Raw genomic sequence first — 19,126 nt, forward strand, 5'->3', positions numbered from 1 at the left:
TTGTCAAGGCCCAGTAATTTTCTCTCTAAATTTGTTGATGTTGTTGCTATCACTTCTCCTGTAAAGCATTCCTAAGAATCCATTCTTTGAATAAGTGTTTTGGTGCTATGGCCTAAGATTTTTTTAGAGGCTTGGCAAGAAATTTTGTCTGATCTGATAATGCTCCTGTGTAGCACCATGGGCCATTTCACCAAATGAAGGGCATCATATAAAAGCAAGTACTTGTAAGTTAAAAGCAAAAAACTGCAGATCCTGGAAATCCAAAATAAAAGCTGAAAATGTTGGAGACACAGCAGCTCAGGTAGCACCTCTGGAAAGAGAAACAGAGTTAATGGTTCAAGTCGCTTCATCAGAGGTCTTGAAGGGTCATTGATCTGAAACTTTATCTCTGGGTCTTGACAGGTATTGCCTGATCTGCTGAATATCTCCAGCATTTTCTGCACTTGTTATAAATTAAGGCTTATTGCTACCGAACATGTCATTCAGGATGAAAGAATTATATTTACTTCCTCAGCAAAGCCATTGTTTGTTTGGATGGGCAGATGAGAAAAAGAGAAAATAAATAAAAGCCAATGTTGAATAAGTGAAGAAGATGTGAGAAGTGCCCTTCTATGTATAAATTATAAAGTCAATGATATTTTCTTTGAAAGTCTGAGCTTCATTTCCCAGAGGAGGGGTTGAGTGGGAATAATCTTTCCGAATGGGCTTTTTCCTGTGGAGCAGTCATTTTCCTTTAAGTATATTGAGAGAGCATTAAGTTTTAGCAGACTAAAAAAGTGGGCTATCTAGCCTTCAGGGTTTGTTGTGATTATGGCATAGAGGGAGATTGCAGTGGGAAAGTGACCCAGATTATTTTAGTTGGGTTCAGACAGCTGTTCCTGCTCCTCTTGGTCCAACAGCAGAAATTTTAAACATACCTGGTTAGAAATTCTCTTTACCCAAATGGGTGTGCTGGACAGCTATTGCATTCTGCTTGTTTGCTTCAGTCAGCGGCCTGTCACTATAACTTTCAGGAGCATTTGGTGCCAAAGGGACAGTAAGTTATCAAACCCAGTGGGTTAATACCACAGAGACACAAGAGACTGCTGCACATGCTGGAATCTTGAGCAAAATCAGTGGATCAGGCAGCATCTGTGGAGGGAAATGGACAGTTTATGTTTCGGGTCAAGACCCGTCATCTGGACTGAAAGAGCGGGGGGATGGGGGGAATAGCCGGTATAAGGAAGTGAGAGGAAGGGGTGGGGCAAAAGGTGATAAACGATAGGTGGATCCAGGCGAGGAGGGGTGATTGACAGATGGAGAAGGGAAGGATGAAAATAGTGACGAGGCTGGGAGGTGATAGGTGGAGGCGACAAAGGGCGGCATATAATGGAATCTGATAGGAAAGGAAGGTGGAGCATGGAACCAAATGAAGGGAGGTGGGGTGGGCAGATGGGAACAGTAGGGGCAGGGGGACCCAGTGGGAGGAGTGTGTGGTGTTGACGGGTGGGAGAGGGGAGAGAAAATGAGTGATAGGGGCCTCGGGGTGGCAGTGGTTGGGTGTGTTCAGGAGGAACTGGGTAGACCAGGAGGAGAGAGAAAGGGCCAGAGGGGGAGCAGGTTACCTGAAATTGGGGGATTCAATGTTCATGCCGTTGGGTTGTAGGCTACCCAGGTGGAATATGAGGTGCTGTTCCTCTAGTTTGCATTTGGCCTCACCCTGACAGTGGAGGAGGCTGAGGACAGACAGGTCTATGTGGGAATGGGCAGGGGAATTCAAATGGCTTGCAACTGGGAGCTCCAGAGGCCATGGCAGATGGAGCACAGGTGCTCGGCAAAGCGGTATGCTGCGTTGAGGTTGGCCAAGTCGAAGTTGTCTGGCTGGTGGTAAGAATATCATTATTTCAGAAAACAAATAAATCAATTTGTTTGTACAGTTAGAGTAACTTCTGTCTCAAGTCTTTAAATAATAAGAGGCAAGATTTCTGGGCAGTAACACTTCATTTCTGAGTATTTAACAACTTAAATAATTCAAGGATCCTATTACTTGAAATTGGAAAGAAAATGTTAACACACTGTTACAATGTGGGAGCTTTTCCTCTTCCTACATGGGATATGGGAGTCACAGGGAGACCAGCATTTGAATGGCTTTCCCTAATTACCCATGAGACGGTGGTGGGGAGCAACCTTCTTGAACTGCTGAAGTCCTGCCAGAGTGCTGTTGGGTATGGGGTCCTGGGACTTTGACCCAGTGACCATGAAGGAATCGCGATATATTTTCAGATCCAAATGGTCCTTGACTTAGAGGAGAACTCATAGGTGGTGGTGTCTCCTTATGCCTGCTGCCCTCATCTGTGTTGGTGGTGGAGGTCATGGGTTTGGGTGAGTTGTTGCAGGGCACTTGGCAATTGCAAAAACATTGCAAAAAAAAAATCAGTAAAGAAATCAGAAAGGAAGTGAAGAGAATTGCTGCTGGATAGATATCTTCGAGTATGCATTCTGTGCTGCTTATTCTGCCTTCCTTTCAAAGCCAAGGATGGTCAGTGCTTTCCAACTCATGCACTGCTTTCACAGAAATGTCCCCGTAGAAGTGTTAGATTCAGCAACCAGGCCAATGAAGACAAAAGGCTGTGTTTGCAAGGTTCATGCCCAATGTTGTTTATCTGGTAAGCACAGATTCAAGGGGGTCACTACCTGGATGCTATAATTCCTCCACTAATAATTAAGTGCAGCAGGAAACATTATTTGTTGAAAAGATCCACCCTAACCTAGGCTCATTAGTTATCCCACAGAGTTGTACCATTTTCACACTGATGGTGTCGAAATAAGTTGTATGTGCATTAATTCTACATGTATGTACACATTAGTTCATGCATTATTTTAAATACTTAATCATTAATTGTTTATAAATTCTATTTTCAACCATAATTAGCTGATGGTAAGGTTAGAGCAAGGAACTGTGGATGGAAAATGTAAAGAAGGAGTAGATTATGGGTTGGGGGATTGGGGAAAAGGAATGGAGCTGCTGCCATTTTACATTGACAGTAAGGCCCAGTTCTGCATTGGCATCAGGGAGGGGGTGCCCAATTCAAAACCTAAAGTTTGCCCACAGTAATTAAGGAGATCTTGATGCATGAAACCTCACCATCAGTGTCATATTTACAACTCAAAGAATTTTAACAAACTGAAATAATAGCTGCTTCTTTAAAATTCTTTCATTTCTAATAGAGGCATTAAGTTAATGGGAAACTTTTAGATATTAATAGCTTTAAAACAGGGGCCCAGGGACAGTATGTTGCATATTGAGTTAAGCTGTGCTGTAGGTTTACAGGACAGAGGCTTAACGCACTCAAATGAAATTCCTTTGTCTAAAACTGCCAAAGACATTAACTCAGTCTTTTATGACTGAGGTTTGACAGTCATTTAGGATATGTTATATTAGTAGCCAGAGCCAATAAAAGTCAGTAATCAAAAATATAACAGCAAGTATTTTACTTTGCAAAGGTGGAGCAGTAGATGACAAATGGCAGAAAAAAAGCAAAAGTATTGAGGACAAATTGCTCATCTCCCTTGAAAGTAGGGGGATAATTTAATTGAGGTGTTTAATAGGATTAAAGGATATGATAGAGTAAACACAGTAAAACAATTTCCTCTAGTGAAGTCACAGGCTTGGAAATTCTTTGCCACAGCAGTGTTTTTATGTGCTGTGTGAAGGAATTTAAAAACATCACTGCCAAACATAATGTTGGACAGGGTTTTCTTTGAGTTGCAAAAGGGTGCTTTCTTGGAAATGCTTTGGTGAGCAAAATTTCATTGTTACTAAAGGCTGTGCCAAATCTATTATGGTTATTTTGGGGCAATGAGCTTCTGTGGGTGGAGAGTGGCAAGCTATTTGTTATCATGAGAAATAGATCTGTAAGTTGAGGAGACATTCCCTAAAGAGTCAATGATATTATAGCAAATATTTATAAATCAAGGAATATCTCTATGTATTGTACAGTTCTCATGGGATGCCAAATTGGTTCTGAGTTCTCCAATCATATAACATGCTTATGTGTAGAGAATCCATATGTATAGTGGTATTTTCTGGCCCCATCACCACCAGACTGCAGCGTGAAGGTGTCCCTGAACTACCGCCAATGGCTGATTGTGATTTTGATACCTCTCATGAACTCCCAAAAATGAAGTCATGGAAACAGGCTTTGGCCCACGGGTCTGCACTGACCACCAAGCATCCATCTACACATCCTACATTAATCCCACTTTATTCTCCCTACATTCTCATCAACTCCCCCCAGATTCTACCATATATTTTCACACCAGGGCAAATTTGCAGTGTCCAGTTAATCTACCAACCCACAGGTCTTTGGGATATGGGAGGAACTCAGAGCACCTAAAGGAAACTTGTATGATCACAGGGAGAATGTGCAAACTCCACACAGACAGCACCCGAGGTCAGAATTGAACCCGGGAGAGTAGATCCTGTGAGGCAGCAGCTCCACTAACTGCATCACTGTACCACCAATAGAGGGAAGAGCAAAACTTTGCTCTGTCACAGCAGCTCTACCCCCTCCACCTTTCAATCCCACCGATCCTTCAATACCCTCCAATCTCACCAAAACCCACTGATCTCTACTAATGCTCAAATCTCTTCTGCCACCCTTCACTTTTCTCTGACTTCTCCCTTTCTTGTATATCCCCTGTTCTGATTGACAAAGACCCACTGCACCCCAGTTGGCCAAGGCCCATGACAGAGACCCTAATCCTGATCTTCTTCACCAACACCTTCTCCTCCTGTTTTCCTACTTATCTTGCTTGTCATGTGACCCCAGGCCCTGATCACACATGTGACCAATGGCCCCCTCTCCCCTGACACCCTGAGAGACCGGGCCTTGGTCTTAGACACCACTGAAGCTTAAAAAGCAGACCAGCAATGGAAATTGTTATCAGCATGCTGCTGCTACAACCATTTGCACACCCAACAGGATCCATTGCAATTTGTAGGCTCCCTTTTGCTCCTATGTGGCTTGGTGCAGAAAAATGGAAACTCATTGGCACTGATAAACCTGAGGGTGAATGTATTGTTCAGGTCATATCAGGTAAAGAACTGGTGAATGGTAATGGATAGGTTTAACAGAAAGTAACATACTGAATGTATTTGATGGCCACCTATGTTGGGTGAGTTATGGTTCATTCAGTCTGTTCATTGCATTTGATGGGAGGAGATTTTGCTCTTTATGTTGTGATGATGTGAGAACTGCATATGGTGCCCGGATTTAAACTTTTCCATCTCAAAATCACTATCACTATGATTGATCAGGAGACTGTAAATGACAAAGACCATGGCCACACCTTCATTTACTTAGACAAGTACCTTTGGTTTTCTTGAAGGAATTTTACCAGTTCATAATATTATAACTGCCTCACAGAAGTGATGCCCTGGGATCCTTACAGTAGAATAAATCTGAATCAGGTTTTCAGCAAAGTTTAGATTCTAAGAGCTTACTTGTGGCTTTACAGCTATACACAGCTACTGATGCTTCTTCTTTTCTCCCCTAGATCACAACATCGAAGTTCCACAGCAACTACAGAATCTCTACACCACCTATAGGCAAGAGACAGAGGAGGGGATGCTAGATAATCTGATCACCCTTCATACCGTCACCTCCAACACGCTGAGGGTAACAGAGCCTACTGATTTATTTATATCATTCTGTACTTGACCATTTACCCTGCAGTGATTGATACTAATAAGGTTTCCAAGTAATAAATTATCAATTGTACCGATAGCATGATTATGTAACTGGTATGGCAACCACAGCTTCATGGGACAGATTTACAAGAACCAAAACAATAACATTAATATAGCAGCTGAAGAATTTGTTTTTATAATGCTGAAAAAAATCTCTGTGCAGTTTTATATATGCATTTGATTCAGAGTAGAGCAAACTTGCTCATTTCTTGCTCTCTCAGCACCCGAAAGGAAACACAACCCGCAAGAAAGCTGCTGCAAAAACCTGGTGTTCTCCATGGTGTGGAATTCATGGGGTAATTCTGGCCCCTAAAAGCAGCACCCCGAAGGATAAATGTGACTGGAAGATTAACATCACTGCATTTTGTCTCCATTTGTCCAGAAGAAATTTAGAATTGATCTAATTTTAATGTTGGTCATAAAAAAAAACATAATTTGCACTAACAATAACACTGAGGCTCTGAGTAGTCATGATACAATGGAGCAAACCTGATGGCAACTTCCGTAGTAATGTACAGGCTAAATTAGGAAATCCAGAGACAGCTGCCGGTGTTTCCCTGCTCCTCCATAGGTGGAGATATTGCAGTTTTATTGTAGTGTTATCAGTGATCTGATGAGAACAACTATTTACAAACTATTCCCGCTATAAAAGGCATTGAAAATGTCCCATCTCAAGTAATGTGGTATTTCTGAGATTGTAACAACCTACCTAAATTATTACTACTGCTTAACAACCTCTCTGGCTCTAAAATACTCATTTTATATGTATCAATTGTCATTTTTTTAGTTATTTTATAATTCCAGGCTCTTTATTAAGTACACAAAGTAAAAATGTTGTTGTGCAGCAAACTCATGCAGGATTCCGTAGGGAACAGATACTGGTCTCTTTTCTGTCTTAGTCAAATAACATGATTCATCAGTGTGGTGTAATCCTTCTGTGGTGTGATTACACAAGGAGAAATTTTCAACCCCATAATCTCTTTGTCACAAGATCAACTTCTAAATCCATAGCGATTCTTGTCTTCAAACTGCCTGAGCCTAAACATTGCTGCCTCATCAAACCCAATATTTCCTAGGCTCTCTGCATGGGCTCCCAGCATCACACAATATAATCTTTCCCTCATCTAAAACTCATAGATTTGTTCCAACCCAACGCCAAGTTCCACGCACCCGTCTGCCATGATGCATAGTCTCCCATGTCTTGCTGCTTCAAAATCGGTAAATGTCATCAATGTGTTTGAATATCTTTGTGGCTCTCCTTCACTGGAACCTTCTCCAGCCCTATGAACAACTCTAGAGCTCTGCAATTTTGCACATTTGATCTCTTATGCACTCCCAGACTCTTCACTCCCATCATTGGCGGCATGGCTTCAGCTGTCTGGGCCTTAAGTTCTGGGAATTCCCTCCCAGTGGCGCTCTGTCCACTTTTTTGACTAAATTTTAGTCAGCCATTATAGCATCTATTAAGCTTGACTTTAAGTTTTGATAGATTGCATTTGTTGTGAAGCCACTTTGGACTTTTTTATGCTATTAGTGTCATATAATAAAAATATCTTGTCATTGATGTACTAATTGAGCTGATGATTTCTGGTAAATGAAAAATTAAAAAGAAACAGATGCTAGAAATCTAAAATAAAAACAGAAATTCACTCATTGACCAGATAATCTTGTTTACAGTTCATCCTCATGATCACCCTGGTTTAACCCTATGAGAGACACCCCTCCCACCCCACCTTTTTTCTCTTCTTCCTCACTTCTGATGAAGAGTCTTCAACCTGAAAGGTTCACCTTGTTTCTTTTCCCACACATGCAGCCTCACCTGCTGAGTATTTCCACGGTTGTTTGTTTTTATTTCTGGCCTGGTGTTGTTGCTCCGTGCATTTTTATCCTTACTGTGGGATAAAGCCACTAAATGTGCCAAGACCAAGCTTAATCACTTCTGATGATGTCTGAAAGATTGATACTTAGAAATGGAATCACTATAGTTTTGTGTGCTTCATGATCCAATTTCTATGAAGAATAAAATGTTATTGAAAATTGAGAACTTACCGTATATTTTAAGAAGTCTGTGATCTTTGAGTTAGGGTGACTCTAAGAGTTCTCTGGGTAATATAATAGTGTTCATGATATGTAACACAGATCTAGACTGCACTTTTCTGTCTTTCAGTTGCATATGAACAGCCCACACTGTCCACAGGCCAGCCAAAGTCAGAATTTCTGCATGACTTAAATACCACCTTCCCTCAGCAGGTACCAGGCCTGTGCCTTGAAAACAATTTGGGTTAATTCCCTTTTGGTAACTTACCTACCCAACCCTCCCAAGTCCAGCATCCGCAATCACCCTTGCCACCAATCCCCAAGCCTGCAACTCTCGCTTGGCCTATGAATCTGCTGCAGGATCTGACCTGACTCCCCAACCAACACATGTCAAACTCCCCACCATGACTGTCAATCGTAGCTGCTAATCTGACCAGCCACTTTCACTCCGTTGGACAGAGTAACATCCAAAAGCAAAGCCTCCTGATTTTAACCTGGTGCATAAAATATAGAAGGTGCTAAATCCAATTCACTCTGGACACAGCCGCTGCAGTTACTTCATGCACAAGTGATATATTATGTAGAAATGTGACTGTGACGATTCCGACCAAACTGTGAGCCACTCTGCCCTCTATATAAAAAATTGAACAGTGACCTTCAACAATGAACTCCCTCTCGTCAAGAACTTTAGATGGGTTAAGTGACCTTAAAAAGGACGTGTAGTTGTTGGTTGCACATCAGCCTTATGAAACGATGAAAATAACACCCAACTTATTGTATTGTACCTGCATCAAATGACATTGACGTTTACAAATCTGCAGCTGTGCATTTCCCAGTAAGGTTCTGCGCTTCCTTAATGTGTTTCTTCCAGGATCGCACAATTCTGAATGTCGCTCGTCAGCTGAACCTGGAAGACTATGTGTTGTCCTTGGAAGGAAGGAAAGATGATGCAAGGCCAAGGACAGTTCATGAAAACAGACAACTGCTTCACGCCCGGGTTAAGGACTCGCTGCCTCCAATACTTCCTGAACATGAGAGGTAACATTTGCAGGATGTGCCCCATGATAATTGGCACCAGACTCTGTTCAGAAAAAGCAGACACTGGGGCAACATATAATGAAGATGTGAGAAATAGTCTTGCTGATACACTTACTTCATTGGAAACTTGATTGCAAACTTTGACGGATAATTGATCCAGGCAGTTGATGCTTCATCCAATTTCTTTCATCAAAGCTTTGTGCATTTTCTGTAAAACTGATGTTGTCAAATATGTTGAAGAAAAGATTGCTAAGCAAACCAAATTTCAAAATCACAAGCTATATTCTATCTACACCTTTCTGTTTACTCTTACTAAATAATTTAAGCAGTTGTCCCCCGTTAAGTGATTTTTCTTTCGCCCATACTGCAGATGTTACAGCCCAGATCGCACATGTTCACCTTCTGCATAATTTATCTTGTGGCACATTTCCCAGTAAGTGAGCTCAAAGGAATAAAATCAATTGCTCCTGTGTTCCAGGAGAAAAAGCTGTTCAGACTCTTGCTGCAGTTACGTTACAGGATTATCTTCTATGTTCATTTTGTTAAGTAAACAATTGCAACATTAGTATGTGACTGAGGCCACTAATGTTTTTATCAGTCAGGGTTACTGTGGGGTCTGGCTGCTGAATATTGCTGATAAGAGGAGAAACAACAGGGCATGTTGCAACATCTAGGTCAAATCCATCACACTGAGTGAGTGTGATGGGTCTCAGATTCCTGTGCAGTTCTTAAGCGATTGGCTAGGCTTGCCAGCACTCCAGAATTTTCCCTAAGACTCACAAATTGAAGACCAATCTCCAAAAAGGTCTTCATATAGAAATATGGTGTATTTTTATCATAATAAATGAATGTTTGAAAATTAATTATAAAGATATTGGCAATTGGAGGAGAAGCCTGACTGACATCAAAGTTAATTCAATCAGGTAACAAGGCATGGGAGAGCAGTGCACCAGCCAATGATAACTATGTGGGGGTGGCTAAATCACAGTGAGAGGTTTCACAATGAACTTTCCAATCATGTGCACAACTAAGGCTGGAAATGTCATTGTGGAACTTAACACAATATTGTCAAAGTCAATTGTAAGACTTAAGTTTAAAGCCATGTTTGAGGCTGTGTTTTTGCCTTTTGCTGCATGTTCTACCCTGTTGTACAAACAGGAAAGATTCCTCAGCAATCACAAAATATTCCATTCATTTCTATCATAGGACTGTAAAAGCTTAAGAAGTAGGAGCTGGAGTAGGCCAAACAGCCTCTGGAGCTGATATAATAGCTCATGAGTAATGCTAGGGCCAGAGCTAAAGAACTGTATGGAAAAGCTAAATTGTGTGTAAAAAAAAAGAGTATTTCCAATTTTTGAAGCATGCTGACAGATATCTGCTGGTGAAACCCTCCTCTCTGCCCCGACAAGCTTTGGTCTTCACATTTCCAGTATAATCCAGGGCAGCCTTCCTGTTCTGCATGCTGTAAACTTGAAGTCATTGCAAAACTTTGCTGCACACTCCTAATTCACACCTGGTCCAATCACACATTATGCTCTGTTGATCGTTATCCTATAATCTCCACAGATTGTAATAATCCCATCACTTTATTGGAGGAATGACTGGAGAAATCCCAATAGTTCAATGATTCCTCCTTCCTGTAGTCTCTTCAACTCTTCAGCAGACCTTTTACTTCAGACTAAGTTCCAGGTCCAAGATATGCTTTCAAGAACCCAGGTGTAGCATCCTCCTACAAACTGAATGCTGCCAATTATATCACAAACACCTTGGAATACTTAGGTACAGATTATGCAGACAGTTTCTTCATGCTCTTGATCCCTCTTAAATCTAGCCTCATCTTTGGTAGTCAGTTGCAATCGATCAATTTGGATCCCTGCCCTGAAATATTAATCAGAAGAAGCTTTCCTTCACTTCCACCAGTTCTCATTCTAACTTCACACATTGCTATCACTTTGCATCTTTTCCTCGAGTGAATTCAAGGAAAGGCAGATGATTCCTTGAGCTTCATTTGTACCATCTGTCTAACGGTGATTAAATTCCTCCTCACACATCACAAGTACTGCAGCACCTGCATCAATTTCCATTAATACTCTCTTCCATGTGTACTGATAAAAAGAAAGATTCAGTAATCTTTTGAGATAACATGAATCGTCTCTATGATCCACCTAGATCCCTATCTTCTTCACCCAGTTCACACGTCTGATGCCTATTAGAACATAGAACAATTACAGCACAATTCAGGATCTTTGGCCCACAAAACTGTGTCCCATTACCATAATCAAACATTACCATTCTTCCCAATAGACTTGGGGATACTCAGTTACTTGAGTTTGTCATGTTCTTACTTCACTTTCAATCAAACTTGACAACTGTCCCTGGATACCAGAATTATGGCAAACAGACTCTGTATCTGAATTCATTAGCCCAATACTGCAATTACCACAATAACAACTCCCCCTCAGATGGTTCTTCAATTTTTGCTGTCGAGCCAGGCTCCAACTTGTTAACACTCTGAGCCTTTGTTGGGTGATGCCTGATCCTCTTCTTGCCTGATCAGTGTTTTTATTGCCTGGGCAAAATCAAATGCCTGTTTAAAATTAAAGGTGTACATGCACCTGTCTACATCAATGGTGCTGAGGTCGAGAGGGTTGAGAGTTTCAAGTTCCTGACAGTGAACATCACCAACAGCCTGTCCTGGTCATATCACGTAGATGCCACAGCCAAGAAAGCTCACCAGCGCCTCTACTTCCTCAGGAGGCTAAAGAAATTTGGTTTGTCCCCTTTGACTCTCGCCAACTTTTGCCGATGCACCATAGAAAGCATCCTATCTGGATGTATCACGGCTTGGTACGGCAACTGCTCTGCCCAGGACCACAAGAAGCTGCAGAGAGTTGTGGACACATCCCAGCACATCACGGACACCAGCCTCCCCTCCTTAGACCTGTCTTTACCTCGTTGTCTTGGTGTAGCAGCCAGCATGATCAAAGACCCCACCCACCCAGGACATTCTCTCTTCTCTCCTCTTCCATCGGGTAGAAGATACAGGAGCCTGAGGGCACGTACCACCAGACTTAAGGACAGCTTCTACCCCACTGTGATAAGACTATTGAACGGTTCCCTTATACAATGAGATGGACTATGACCTCACAATCTACCTTGTTGTGACCTTGCACCTTATTGCACTGCACTTTCTCTGTAGCTGTGACACTTTACTCTGTACTGTTACTGTTTTTACCTGTACTACGTCAATGCACTTTGTACTAACTCAATGTAACTGCACTGTGTAATGAATTGACCTGTACGATCAGTTTGTAAGACAAGCTTTTCACTGAACCTCGGTATAAGTGACAATAATAAACCAATACCAATAAAATTCAGTTTCTTCCCAATAGCAGCCTCCTTTTTGTTTTGCACACTTCTTGATTTTCACAGGCAATGTAATCTTGCAATATCTCTTCCAAATTTTCACTATAAAGTGTTTGGCAATGTGTCACAAGTCTGAAATTGTATGGATCTTGATTCCATCTGTAAAACTTGTATCTTTGAACCATAGAAGTGGGGCACTTATGCTGTTCATCTAGTTTAATCAATTCTTCAAATGCCTCATCTCCTGCATTGTCTTAGCTCCTGCTTGGATGACTTTTTTCCTTTTGCATGAAAAAAAATATTCAATCCCTTCTATATAATTAATCCAAGGTTTAATTGAACTATTAGAAAAATCTATATACCAATTGTGGACATCTTGACTTGGCTCCACCACAGCACAATGGATGTAAACACAAAAGTTTAAATCAATGAGATTCACTTTGGGCCCACTAAACTATGCTGATGCACGGACCTAGAAAGAGAACTCAATATTTCACAAAGGTGAGAAACACTCCTTTTTTAAAAAAAATCCTGGTTTGTCTTTATGACCAATTACTATAACATCATTCTTCCATGGATCCAAGCAGAAATGACATAAAGCACAATGATGGTTATAAGACCAGCAACCATGTCCTCCCCATGGAGGACAACCATCTTATTTTCCCTCTCATCCATGAGAGAGCTTTGATTACAATAGGATTACGACACAGATTATTCATGGCGTCCTAGTGCCTTAAGGTCATCACAATTATCAAAGGAACTCAGGAATTCACGTGCTAAAACTTTCTAATTCTATTTTCACCTTTGAGCTACTTCTTGAAACCTACTACTTTGATCAGACATGTGACCAACTGCCCTAGTATCTCTGTGTAAAGTTCGACATTAATTTTTGTTTGATAACAGTCCTATGATGCTATGATATTTTGTGATGTTGAAGTTGCTGCATAAATAGAAGTTGTTGCCTTATTGCTGTTGTTGATGAGAAATAAAACATTGGCATGTTTTTCACAGTGATGTCAATAAGGTGTTCAAAGCCACTACACAGTCACGCTACATGAAACAGCTGCCGAATCTAACACCACCTCCCATCCGCCTGACTGGACCTCTGTTACTGCAGGTTGGTATGAGGCAATTAATTCTTTCAACATAAAAATAAAGGGTAATCAGCATTGATCATAAATAGAGAGATCGGGATGAGGGTTGGGAGGGGGAGGTCACCCAGCTGGGTGGAAAGATCAGATAGAGTGGTGGGAGGGGTACTTGAGAGGAGATCTATAGTCTGCAGTGGTGTTGATAGGTGGGTACAGATAAGTAGTCAGGAGGGGGAATAGGTGGGGATGGTGGTGGTGGAATGGACAGTATTTTGGGTAGGATTTTGGTAACAGGGATTGGACCTGTTGTCATGGGTGGGTGAAGTCAGCTGGGGTTAGTCTGGTAGCAATGGGGATCAGGCTGAGTTGACTGTTGAAAGGGAACAATATTGGTGGGCTTTAGGAGATTGCGACTGGGGCAGAGTTGTTGCACATATGAAGATTTGGTTGTGGGTTATCACCAGAACCTCACCAGACTATTCCACTGTAATTCATGCAGCAAGTCAAAGCACTGTGAAGATCTGCTTCTCAATGAGTTCCCTATAGATGATATGATTGGAAGTTATGCAAGTGACATTAAGGCTTCTATTGGATACCACTGCCACAACCAGGCTCCTCTTGTAGTCCCAATTGTTGATTAGCATAATTCCAATTTGTCTGGAAATGTTAAACCTAAAGCTTTCTGTAGGTGTTGACTGGACACAGTTTTTACTCAAAAATCTCTGTGCATCGTCCTTGCCGCCATTTTGTAAGGAGGAGTATTCTGGATGACAAACTGCTACTTGTCTCAGGGTTGCTCAGAGACAGAGTGATAAGGTTTCATAGGGTTCTCAGGTGCAGCACTCAAGGAGCTCCAGAGGAGGGAGAGAGACCCTGTTCCTTCAACTGTTGTTGATGGACAAGGCACATGTACGGCTATGTTTGAGGTCTCAGGAGGTCACAGATCTTAGTGAGGGCAAAGAAAGCAATTTAAGTGTTGGACTTTTAAATAGCTCAGTTTCAGGGGAAATACATTAGTAAAACTTGGTTGCTCTGTCAGTAAATAAAACTGTCATGTCTGGACTAGAATTGAAAATCTCACTGAGGATGAATTTTGCATTTTGTGTAGTGGAAGAAATATGTGAGGGAGAACAAAAGTCCTGATGAGAAATAAGGTGACAATTCTCCCAATAGGTTCCAAGACATTCAGAAATGTACAGAAAATTGCTGTGCTTCAGTTAAAGCCAATTTTCAAAACACATTTCCATTTTTTGGAGTTGTATGAATGAATTTCTAGCCCATAATTCATTCATGTTCAATGTTTGCATAGAAACATGGCTGCTCAGAAAGTATATGTTGTTTTCCTCCTTTTTAAGAATGTTTTGTAGATCATGTTTGCTGAGAGATCTGTTGCCCATGTTTCCTCTGTCTGTGTTATTAGCACAAGGTCATGTTCTCTCAAGCTGAGCAACAATTGAGATGTTGTGAGTTCAGTTTCGGCAAGAAATAACCTGCAATTATTTTCCAGTGAACTCTGTCTATTGAGTGAAACTTGTAAAGTGATATTAAGCGGCACTTTACCATGAATCACAATATCAAGTTGACTGGCAGTTACTTTCTTTTATCTGAGGATTACTTTAAAAAACAGTTTTGTTTAGTTTTACAACTTCAGCATTTCCTTCCAGTCTTGCACATTGCAATTTATATTGCACTGTTGCCAGCCACACTTTCTCCACTGGGGAGAGGGAGCTGGAGGAATGCAGAGGGCTTTGGCACTGAAATCTGCAAATGCAGAAGGAACACAGGGCAGGAGTGTGGGGGCTAATCAGGCTGTGAAGGTGCTGAAGAAACATGGGGAGGGGAAGAGGGGAATGGAAGTTGTGGAGGAAGGACAGGATCAAGGGCAGGATGAAGAAAGATAGGGGTAGGGGGAGGAAGGGGAAATATGGGGTCTGGGGCAGGGAAGGATGCACAGGACCTTGGACGGGCAGGACGGACGAAGCATGGGATCGTGGGGGGTGGGGCTGGGAGGGTGGTGGAAGGATGAGCCCTGGGGAGCGGCCATATGTTAACTGGAACTAGCTGATGTAATATAGCACAGCACAATTGCCTATGTTAGCATTGGTAAGCAGTTTTAAACTTTCCAACATAACTTAACCAGCAGTTCAGAAGATGTTGTCAACCCTACTCACTGATAGACCTCAAAGCTTTGTTTCTTTAGTACTATGCCTCCATTCTAGTTGGAATTTATGGTAAAGGCTGGAAAGTAGACCAAAATTTTGTAAATAATTGCGAATCAGGAAAGTCAACCAGGATTGTAAATGACCAGACACCCAACTGCACAAGGGATACCATGTATCATAATTAAATGTTCTTTAATTTGTCCCTGGCTGATACTTGGCAAAAAACATCCAACTTTGAGAGGTCTCCTGTCAGAATGCCAGTCAGCCCAGAGGTTCAACCTAAGGCCTGCTTGGTTTTGAGACAATCATCCTCTGCGGTACAGGAGGGAATTAATAGTAGGAGAGAATCATTCTTTCCCCTGATAGTCACAAGGCAGCCACAGAAAATAAACTTGCAGCCACCTTTACCAGTTAGTAAGGAAAATAGAATGTGCTACTTCTTATTGGTTAAATAAATATGTGATAAATATATGACATAAATGGCAGGGATGCCTCACTCCCTGATGAGCTCAACAACTTCTATGCACACTTTAAAAGGGAGAATAACACTACACCTGTGCGAATCCCCACAGCATCTGGTGAGCCTGTGATCTCTGTCTTGGAGGCTGACGTCAGAACATCCTTCAAGAGGGTGAACTCTCGCAAGGGCTCAGGCCCTGACGGTGTACCTGGCAGGGTACTGAAAATCTATACTGACCAACTGGCTTGAGTTCAAGGACATCTTCAACCTCTCACTGCTGCAGTCGGAGGTTCCCACCTGCTTCAAAAGGGTATCAATCATACCGGTGCCCAAGAAGAGCAGGGTGAGTTGCCTCAATGACTATCACCCGGTAGCACTCACATCTACTGTGATGAAATACTTTGAGAGGTTGGTCCTGGCTAGAATTAACTCCTGCCTGAGCAAGGACCTGGACCCGCTGCAATTTGCCTACTGCCACAACAAGCCTACAGTGGATGAAATCGCACTGGCTCTCCACTCGGCTTTGGAGCACCTAGACAACAGCAAAACATAAGTCAGGCTGCTGTTTATCGATTACAAGAATAAAGTTTATTTTGGAATAAAAAAAAGATTAGAGCTTAGCATTCAACATCATTATCCCCTCTGTGCTAATCAACAAGCTTCAAAACCTGGGCCTCTGTACCTCCCTCTGCAACTGGACCCTCGACTTCCTTATCGGGAGACCACAGTCAATGCAGAACAGTAGTAACATCTCCACCTTGCTGACAATCAACACAGGCTCACTTCAAGGATGTGTGCTTAGCCCACTGTTCTACTTCCTCTGCACTTATGACTGTGCGGCTTGGCACAGCTCAAATGCCATCTATAAATCTGCTGATGACACCACTGTTGTCAGCAGAATCTTAGATGGCAATGAGGATGCATATAGAAGTGAGATAGATTGACTAGTTGAGTGGTGTCACAAGAACAACCTCGCACTCAATGTCAGGAAGATCAAGGAATTGATTGTGGACCAGGAAGGAGAAGTCGGGAGAACACACACCAGTCTTCATTGGGGGGGTCAGCAGTGGAAAGGCTGAGCAGCTTCAAGTTCCTGAGCCTCAATATCTCAGAGGATCTATCCTGGGCCCAACACATTGATGCAATCATGAAGAAGGCATGCGGGTGGCTCTGCTTCATTAGGAGTTTGAGGAGATTTGGTATGTTACCAAAGAATCTTGCAAATTTCTACAGATGTACAGTGGAGAACATTCTGACTGGTTGCATCACCGCCTGGTATGGAGGCTCCAATGTGCAGGATCAAAAGAGGCTGCAGAGGGTTGTAGACTCAGCCAGCTCCATCACGGGCACAACCCTTGCCGCCATTGAGGACATCTTCAAGAGATGGTGCCTCAAGAAGACAGCATCCATCATTAAGGACCCTCACCACCTGGGACATGTTCTCTTCACGTTACTACCATCGAGGAAGTGGTACAGGAGCCTGAAGACCCACACTCAATGTTTCAGGAACAGCTTCTTCCCCTCCACCATCAGGTTTCTGAATGGTCCATGAACCTATGAACACTACCTCATTATTCCTCTTTTGCACTATTTATATATTTTTATAACTTATAGTAATTTTTATATCTTTATGTCTCATACTCTACTGCTGCTGCAAAACAACAAATTTCACGACATGTGTCAGTGATAATAAACCTGATTCTGATTGTTCTATTTTTGTCAAATGTACAAAGTTACAGTAAAAAAACTTTGTTTTGCATGCCATCCATACTGATCATTTCACCACATCAGTACATTGAGTTAGTACAAGGGAAAATCAATAACAGAATGCAGAATATTAACACTATATTCTGCATTCTTGGTCCACTGTCTTGATTATTTATACCTATGCCAAGGCATATTGTGTGGTTTAACTGTACAGTACATTCATTTTATCAGATTGACATCATATTTCATGTTGGAGACAAGTCATTCTGATTGGATGCTTTCTCTCATCTTCCATTAAATAATCTTTGGTTAAGATGCATCTTCCAGTACACAATAGAGTTCAATAAATCAGGGTTTGATTTACAGTCATCAGTGTCACCGTTAATCCAGAGCTCTCACCAATACAGAATGCTATTCTAATTAATGGCAGCAAGTCTTTAGATAAGATAAATCAAGTTCTTTGGCTAAGTATAATAGTGTGTAAAGGTACAAACTTCTTAGTTCTACTTTCACAACTTAACAAGTAACCTTTCATTCAATTTAATATGAGCAGACTTTCTGGGTGAATTTTATCTTTTAGTGCACTGTTTTTTTTGTTTGTCCTTATCAGAAACAGAATCTGATCAGCATAAAGGATTGGAGCAAGAGTCGACAGTCCAACACACCATCCGAAGCAGGAAGCAGCAAATCAGAGTTCTTCACTGTGAACAAGCAGCAGGGCTCAGGGAGCTTGCAAGAAATTACCATGGGCACAAAGAGCATCTTGGTTATAGCAGCAAAGCGTCGCTCACGAGCAAATGTGGCAGACTCTGCATTAGCACCCTCAAGAGAAAAGGGGAGAAGGATTCAGTCCATGCATTCTGCTGAGGAAACTGAGAAGGAGAATTGGGGTCAAGTACAGTCAAAGGAAGACTCATTAAACAATGAAATAAAATCTGTAGTCAAAATCGACAATCTCTCACCAAAAGTAGGAAGGAGTGCCTTTGGAAACAGTCCAGAATTTAGCAGTCCTTCTCCCCTAACTTCATATGTGTCGTGGTCCAAATTGAAAGGATTGAGAAAGACAGATCAAAGGGAAGATTCAGCTGAAATAAAAGAAAGGAAGAAACGATCCAGATTGTTTGAAATAAATTCCCAGGGGGTAAGACTGGTAGACATCAGAAATGCTAATGATAATGGCTTGAACATGCTGATCATTCCACATTAAATGAAACTTCAAAAGCACTTCTCCAGAATGGAGAAATTAAACTCTGCACCATCTCCCACTTCCACACAGCTCCAACAAAAACAGAAGTAAAATTCTTCTTATACTTGTACAAGATTTTATCAAAACACATCAGCGTACACATGAAACACATTTTTCATCTGAGTACACTGTGTAGGCTAATCTACTCCACTAAAGTGCCACAAGCAACAGAGGTGAATAAACATTAATCTGTATTCTTTTGGGTGGGTCTGGAAAAGGAAGCAATGTTTTACAAGAGGACTTGCAAAACTGAAAGAGATAAAGAATGCTGTTGGCTCATATTTTTAA

At 41.7% G+C, this 19,126-nt stretch overlaps 1 protein-coding gene across 2 annotated transcripts in view; it reads left to right on the forward strand.

The window, feature by feature from the left end:
- Positions 1–19,126, forward strand: part of si:dkey-26i13.8 (kinesin-like protein KIF19) — a 107,730-nt gene that overhangs the window by 71,629 nt on the left and 16,975 nt on the right. For both annotated transcript variants that reach the window (XM_052020910.1, XM_052020911.1), the window contains exons 14-16: positions 5,539–5,660; positions 8,640–8,806; positions 13,184–13,289. In XM_052020910.1, the coding sequence (XP_051876870.1) occupies positions 5,539–5,660; positions 8,640–8,806; positions 13,184–13,289 (395 nt within the window). The remainder of the gene's footprint in view (positions 1–5,538; positions 5,661–8,639; positions 8,807–13,183; positions 13,290–19,126) is intronic.

This window comes from Pristis pectinata, chromosome 8, assembly GCF_009764475.1.
Source record: "Pristis pectinata isolate sPriPec2 chromosome 8, sPriPec2.1.pri, whole genome shotgun sequence".
Taxonomy (NCBI): domain Eukaryota; kingdom Metazoa; phylum Chordata; class Chondrichthyes; order Rhinopristiformes; family Pristidae; genus Pristis; species Pristis pectinata.